At 35.5% G+C, this 7683-nt stretch overlaps 2 protein-coding genes across 3 annotated transcripts in view; both read left to right on the top strand.

The window, feature by feature from the left end:
• The window catches only part of LOC108753028 (rab11 family-interacting protein 4A), a 26904-nt gene that overhangs the window by 11370 nt on the left and 7851 nt on the right, over nt 1-7683 (top strand). The window contains exon 5 of the mRNA XM_018494338.1: nt 726-845. Within this exon, the coding sequence (XP_018349840.1) occupies nt 726-845 (120 nt within the window). The remainder of the gene's footprint in view (nt 1-725; nt 846-7683) is intronic.
• Nucleotides 1059-7447, top strand: LOC108753034. Of its 2 annotated transcripts, XM_018494356.1 has the most exons (3): nt 1059-1565; nt 2640-2759; nt 7225-7447. In XM_018494356.1, the coding sequence occupies exons 1-3, from the start codon at nt 1197-1199 to the stop codon at nt 7348-7350; spliced, it is 615 nt and encodes a 204-aa protein (XP_018349858.1). In that variant the 5' UTR covers nt 1059-1196; the 3' UTR covers nt 7351-7447. The 2 variants fall into 2 exon arrangements, with proteins under 2 accessions (XP_018349858.1, XP_018349857.1); XM_018494355.1 differs by lacking the exon at nt 7225-7447 and having other exon boundaries at nt 1061-1565; nt 2640-2947.

The raw sequence follows: 7683 nt of genomic DNA, 5'->3' as shown, positions 1-7683 counted from the left end.
TATATATATATATATATATATATAAATGTATAGATTATCTGTCTTTCAATTAACTGGCAGTTTCACCGCCAGTTAATTATCTGTTCCGAAACATGATCTCTTTTTTACAATCTCTCGCGTTTTTTCTCAATTTACCCGCGCGTGCAAAAGGAAATGAATATATCTCGGGTAAAAGAGTTCGCTGGCCGTAGGATGATGCCTCCGCATCAAGGTTAATAATTCCCGAAGTCGCTCCTTTCACGGAACTTGAATCGACGAACTTTCTAAAACGTGGGCGTGCTTCTATTACGTTACGTTTCATACCCACGATTTACCTCGATATTAGCGTTTCCTTCCACGCTACCATCGTTACGTTCAAATATACATACGTGTCTTATCCATCTGTCAAAACGGGCAGGGACGAGAAAACATTGGTCGCTCACGTACAACTTGAGTTCCTTAGAGAAATTCTAATACGACTTATACATATTGTGCCGGTTTGACGGCAAATAAAAAATAAATTTTTTGTCATTTTTACAAACTAAAATGTCTATTTTTTAATTGCCAGAACTTTCGCTAAATACATCTTTTTCTATACTTTTATTATGTACATATAATTTTTGAAATAGCTCTCTGAATTGTCGTGTGTTAATATTAATACTTTCATATAACAATTTCGAAATTTCCTTTCAAAGTCAATGATTCTTTCATGTGAATATTAAAAGAGATCTTTTTGCTATAATATTTGTAGCCAACTTTATCGCAGTGGCAGCTTCAACAGCTCAGGGATGGGTTCGAATTACGATGCTACGGACGATGTGTACAGCGATGTATCCTTGGATGATGTCATGGATCTCAGCCATAAAGTAAGACTTGATTTTAACATAGTTTTTTTCATTCATTTTTAAATCAGAAGCTTACTCGAATATAAATGTATTTCCACCTTTTTATTTTTCACCGCTTCGAGCCATGAATGATTCCTATTTTGAAAAAGTGAAAAAGTGCGATGCGACCCGAACGGAGTCGCAACAGTACGTGAAGATTCGTTTGTCAACATTCGCGAGTGGAACCACCAGTTTCTCGTTTAACCTAATTTGGAAAGTCGTTCGCGGAATCAAAATTACCTCGGTGGAAGTCACTTTGTTCCTACGTACGCGAGGATGTGAAGTGTCCCTCCCAGGTCCTGAGAAATTGTAGGACAGGAAATTGTATTGCCAATGTGCGCTACGCGTTCTCGTCAACCTTACGGTGGCGTACATCGTAATTCTGAGAGGGACCATCCACATCCCGCGGTACATCCGGCTCCTCATCCCGTCCCTTGCCCTTTCTACCCACCTTCCGCGTATCCACGTTGCCCTTCGTACGATACCTACGCGGCATATCACACATATCCGAGCTCATTTTATCCACCGCCCTATTTCGTTCACGACGTCAATAAGGAAGAGCCTGCGGTTTGGTCTTGGTCTACCGTTGTTATCCTCTTTCTTCTTGCGATCGGTTTGCTCGTGATTGTTTACCGTAGTTTCTCTCGCGAGTCTCGCCGAAAGATCACTGCTTGGCTGCGCTCGCCCAGGCTCGCTTCACAGGTAAATCCCACCAATTTTATTTCGCAGCTGTCTCACGGAATTAATTCGATCGAATTGAAAGAATCATTTATGAATATAGACTGTTCATAGTCAGTTTAATTATTCCGTATAATTGTTCCACCTGTCACAACTGCGAACAACAGGGGCGGATGCTGACTTTTTTGGTATTTAAAAATTAGTTAAAATTATACAGATCTATCACACAATTTTTAAGAGATAGATAATTACTTCGGAATAACTTCGCTGGTGACATACGAAAAAGTAGATTTATTTCCGGTCTGTCTAAAACTCGGCCCGTAAGCCGAAACGATTTCATCTCTTCACCGCGCCGTCTCGATACAGCGAAATGAAGTGTAAATAACACGTTGTTGCAATATTGCTGCAAACTTCTGTATGGGGAATATACTTTTGCATAGTATCATACTTTCTATAATAACAAATGAGGATGCCTGAAGAAGATGTAGCATCATTATGAGTGTCACAGACATGAGAGAATGATAGGCAAAATAAAAAACGGCTATTATAATTGCAAATTGAGAGACGGGCTTCCTCGACTCTACAACGCTTGGACAGGCAGCGCATTGATTTATTTCAATATTGTGAGAATGAGTCATGAGTCTTTTTTTTTCTGATATCATTATCTAACGACTGCAGTGACGAATCCAGGAATTTTAAGTTTCACTGATAATTTCCGTAACGATACGAATCCGCCCCTGCAAACAAAGAAAAGAATGAAACGACACTTTTACCGATATTCATGAGATCACTCCACAGAGAACTATAGACGCAGATAAAGCTTAATGCACAATTGAAAAGCGCAAGCAATAAGAACAGAGGATAAGAGATTTCAACCTATCAGAAATCGTGTATACCAGAACATTGTTCCCTTTTCCTATTGTCTTGTGCTTTTTATCGTGTTTCAGGCTTAGTAATATCAGGCACGTAATATCGTATGTATCTTTTTCGCCCTTATTGCGCAGGGCTATAATCGCGGGGACTAAGTTCCGTAAAGAGATCGAGTCCCCTGCATGAGGAACCTGCCTTGATTTTGTCCATCTTTCTCGACTCGTGCAGACCGCGAAGACACAAGACGCGGCTCAGAATCCCGCGGAATTTCTCCAGTGTACCGAGCGGAACGGAGATCACAGTCCTTCGTGCGTGGACCCCGGCGAATCCTCCTCATTAACAGATACGGTAACGAAGACATTCGTAAATCCCGTCTACGAGAACAACGATCGAGACGAAAGCGAAATTGAAGATACCGAGATTGTTGAAAACGAGTTCGTGGTAGATACTAAAAGATTTCGATCAATCCATCGGTATTTCCATTTCGAACAGTGATTGCCAATAACGAGAGAAAACCCAGCAAAGAAAAATCTGAAGTATACAAAGGATACTCCAATACAATTAAGAGAAAACGAGTAGAACGCCTGATTGAGAGAATACTGAGTCATCAACAAGAGCAAGTAATAATTATTTTTTACAAGAAAAATGTCTCTTTTATTTAGGCAAGATTATGGAATCGATGCAATTTTTATAGAAGAATAAACTTAAAAAGGATGTGCTTTCTCAAAATTTCTGAAATCAATTTATGTATCAATTTATAAAAAATCTAAAATATATTTTCGAAAAATTATAATAAAATTATCCAGAAGTTTGTGAAAAAATCTAAAATTTATATCATAGAACTTTTAAAAAATTGTATGAAGAATTAAAAACAAAAATTTCGCCAGGGAATTATAACATACAGCTATAATGTTTTTAATGAATCCTTTATATTAAATTTGATAAATAATTAATATTTATAATAATAAACTTTTTATGTCATAATTATAATACACGGCTAACGCAATAGAGATAAAATTAAATAAATAAATTCTAACACCAGAAGTTAATTCAGAGAAAGTTGTAGAAAGTTAATGAAAAATGTATTTCGTTAAATGGAAGCATGTCGGGGGCTCGTGTTAATCGTTGGGTTTGTATTATCGCGAATAAACGTAGCGACCATTCCCGCGCGAATTTGATCCGATCTCATTGAAATTATACCGATACGATATACCAATTCCCGACTAGTTTTAAGGCACGATGCATAGTTCCGCTACACGCGAAGCTTATACACGTTGCAGATAATTTCGTGTGAATATACATACCTATCAGGATGTTAGATGTACGTACAATGGTGACGTTGTCGCGATGGATCGTCAATTAAATTGGCAAGTTCGCGTGTGTGCCCATCGCATCGTAGCGAGAAATACGTGTCCGCCTGAGTAATTTACGTATCCACGTACGTATGTACAATATTGCGACACGACGGGGCTCAATCTAGGTTGATGGAAGAAGTAGCTTTGTCGTAAGGCTTGATGAAATTTCAGCGCATGGAAACGTGAGCCGCAAACCATTGCATTTAACGGCGTTCAACATGAAATCGCGAGTTAGCCTCACGAATAAGCTTCAGTCGCAACGCGACAATAGTTTCGCGTAAGCTCCGGTTTAGAATAGGTAAGAGATGGGAAAGTTACGTAAAAGTAGTTAGTTATTGTTACAATTATTAAAAAAGTAACTTTTAGTAATGAAGAATTTTTTTCTGCCATTCAACAATGGAACTATTGAACTTCAAAAAACGGTTCTTCTTGTAAAAATTCGATTTCTTTTGTTCGCTGGTTAAAATGAAAAAAATCATCCTAATCGCTAAATTCTTCATAAACTGGGTAACTTTCACTTATAATATAGTATTTTCCTAGTCTTGTGTATACGTTTCTTTTCAAGAATAAAAGCCCAGCATTAGCTTCAGCATTAACAGTAAATATTATATAAACGCAGCCATAATCAATATAACTTACTACATCGTCTACTTAATGCTACAAATATTTTAAAGCATTCTCTAATTGATCAATTAGTAAATTTCTTTCTTCTGCTTGATCAATTAAATGTTTCGAAGCATTTGTACAGCCAAGTGGATCACACACTAAATTGACAAATAAGTTTGAAATATATTGAAATTAATTATTAAATTAGTTACTAGTTACTTAAAAAAATGTAACTAAGTTAAGTTACAGTTACTGATAAAAAGAAAGTAACAAAGTTAAGTTATAGTTACTAAAAAAAAGTAACTCTAACTATAACTTCGTTAAAGATAACGAGTTACTTCCCATCTCTGGAATAGATGCAGCCTTCAGTCTTTTGCTCTAGCAACTTTGACGTTAATCTCTTCTAATGTAAGCTTTATAGTTGAGATCTGTAGCGAAATTCTGTAATACGTTATGTATTTATAACGACAGTTGCGCAGCTTTTGTACTAGAAAAATAAAATATCTGCATAACCGTCGTTATGAGCACATAACGAGTTACAAAATACAGGGACTGGTCGCTTAAGGATCTTTTGTCATTGGATGTATAATAAAGGTTATTTTTCGAAATTTTTTTGAAAAACCTATGCGACGGATTTTTCTAGGCTTGATTTATTATTCACATATTAAACTCTTTTCAGTAAAGATTTGATATCATTTAAAAATCTCGAAAAAAATTAGCGTTTAAACGAGGCACTAAAAAAAATGCGCTATGCATGATATCTCGATTCTAGGTGATTTGAAATAGGAATGTCAAGACATTTTTATTTATGAATAATTGAAGAGAGATATAAGTTTTGAAAAAGGAGAAAAAGTGAAAAATGACAAAACTACATCAATTTAATCTTAGAACGCTGTCAATACATAAATAAATACATATGTATATACAAGTAAGTGAGATCTTTGAGCGCTAATTGAGTTATGCTTTCAGTAGTCATTAGGAGGTTCAATACCATGTTAAAAGCTTGGACAAGCAGAGACAAGTTTTTAAAAATTCCGTCCATTTTTTATGTAATGACTGCGTTCAGCAGAGAAAATTGCAGGTCTACTCTGTAACTCTTAACGCGAATTTCGTTATCATTTAACGTTACTGCGCAGCAGCGTTGTAACGAAACTTGGATTAAGAATTATAGAATAGACCTGCTAATCAGTGAGTTGTTAATATGAGTTCTTGCCTTTACTTCTTCGCTGAATCTAAATGTAGGAAACCAATTATGTTAAAAAAATCACTGAACTTACTAGATAAATTTTCTTCGCTAACGCAGCCAATCAGTTTGAATCTCCTGGTAGTTAGTATTATAATCAGAATCTGGATTTCAGTGTCATTTTCTCCACTCCAAGCGGCGAAAAGCAATGTTAGTGTAACGGTCCAACCGCTAGCATACCAAATGCCTTCGCATAGATAGAGCAAAGAAATATACTTATTATTTGTCGGATCTGTACAAGAAGTATCGTTATATAGTATCGTTTACGCCACTATATAACGGTCTAGCGTATTAAATGGGGCGTCATAGCACAGAGCAAAGAAATATATTAACTCATTTTATTAGTTTAACACATAATATATTTTTTTGTGCGATGATGACCTATTTAATACGTTAGACTATACCGTAATGACGTAGAGCAGGTAGCTGATGGAGTGAGGAAAACGGTATCGAGATCCGGGCTCTGGTCATAATGTATGACATAGAGTGCATTCTATTTGACGTTCGCAATGCTTATGGAATCATTTCATCCTTGTTGTTTATTAAACGTTAAACAAGGACAAATAATGCTCGCAAGCGTTGCGAGCGCAAAATGGAACGCACCCAGTAAGTGTTATAATTTATTATTAAGGGAGGATCCCAATTGAACACATTAATTTTTGAAATTTTAAAAAATCCAAGGTTAATTCACATGTGCTTCTTCTTTTAAATATTCATTAATGAAAATTTCTTAGAATTTTTGTTTTAGATCGATATCACACAGTAATGTCTTTTGTAATGAAAAACTTTGAAGCGCTTGATTGACCAATCAAGAAACGCTTAAAGTATTTGTAGCATCACATTGACCGTACTCTTAGTTAATAAGCTAGTAATTTTGAAATTAATGACCTATTTTAAATTAAACTATCTATTAATATCAAATTTTTATTGAAAATAATTCAATGTATGTACAACAAATTTACAATAGCTTAATAAATATTCATGAATTTCGTAAAAAAAATCCTAAAATCATAGTCTTATTAGACTTCCAAAGGTAAAAAGCTCTTTAAAGCTCAGGGGGGGGGGGGGATCCTGGAGCTTCCTGTATTACCGAAAACAAGCGTTTTTGACGTTTTTGTTTTCATCGAATTTCTTCGTATTAGTTTCACAGAATAAAAATTTCTTTTCCACAATTAAAATCTATATGCTAATGTACTTGTCGTTGGTGTATTTTATGTTCAAAGCAGGAAAAAATAAAACATTACAGATTTCTTTATCCATTTTACTTTTAGCGTTGGTCGCCATACTGAGACAAAAATGGATAAAGAAATCAGTAATTTTTTATCCAGCTTCAAACACGAAATACACGAAATACACTAGCGACAAGTACATTAGCATATACGTTATAATAATGGAAAAGGAATTTTTACTCTGTGAAACTATACTATGAAGAAATTCGACAGGAACAAAAACATCAAAAATACTAGTTTTATCGGTAATACAGGCGGCTCCAGCATCCCCTTTAGGGTTCCAGCTTAAAACAACGCCGGAAACGCTTTTTGACGAGAAACAAACATTACAATTTAGAGCTTAGAGCAAAAGGCTTAAAGGTTTATCATACCTATTGTAGATCGAGCTTGATCAGAAGGATACGCATGGCCCGTTCGGCGCAAGCCGCGGGTCTGTTCGCGTGGGTAGGATGGCCCTTCCTGAACTTCCTGCTGATTGCGGGATGGATCGCTTATCTAGTACATAAATCGTATGAAAGATGGACGTCATCAAGGTAATGTCTCGTGAACGGCAACCGACTACGCGGATTCCTGGTTCGCAGAAAAAAAAAATTCATGGCTCGAACACGATTGAATAGTAAGTTATGACAAATTTAAATTATAAGATATTGTGTGATATATTAATCTTTTGTAATCTTGTACGTTCGAATTAACAATGACCATCGCATAATTCTTCATGCATTCGGACTTATAATTGGCAAACTATGTTATTACATTAATATAATATTTATATGATACATCAGAATATAAACATTATATTGTATTTATTTTTATTATTATTTATGTTAATATACATATTA

The sequence above is a fragment of the Trachymyrmex septentrionalis genome, unplaced genomic scaffold, assembly GCF_001594115.1.
Source record: "Trachymyrmex septentrionalis isolate Tsep2-gDNA-1 unplaced genomic scaffold, Tsep1.0 scaffold63, whole genome shotgun sequence".
Classification (NCBI taxonomy): Eukaryota; Metazoa; Arthropoda; class Insecta; order Hymenoptera; family Formicidae; genus Trachymyrmex; species Trachymyrmex septentrionalis.
This window is presented reverse-complemented; position numbering and strand designations above follow the sequence as displayed.

Excerpts from the sequence above, each read along its gene's own strand:
- LOC108753034 (XM_018494355.1), top strand. The coding sequence starts at position 1,197 with ATGTGCGCTACGCGTTCTCGTCAACCTTACGGTGGCGTACATCGTAAT. Across the intron at positions 1,566-2,639 it reads CGCCCAGGCTCGCTTCACAG|ACCGCGAAGACACAAGACGC; the intron begins GTAAATCCCACC and ends CGACTCGTGCAG.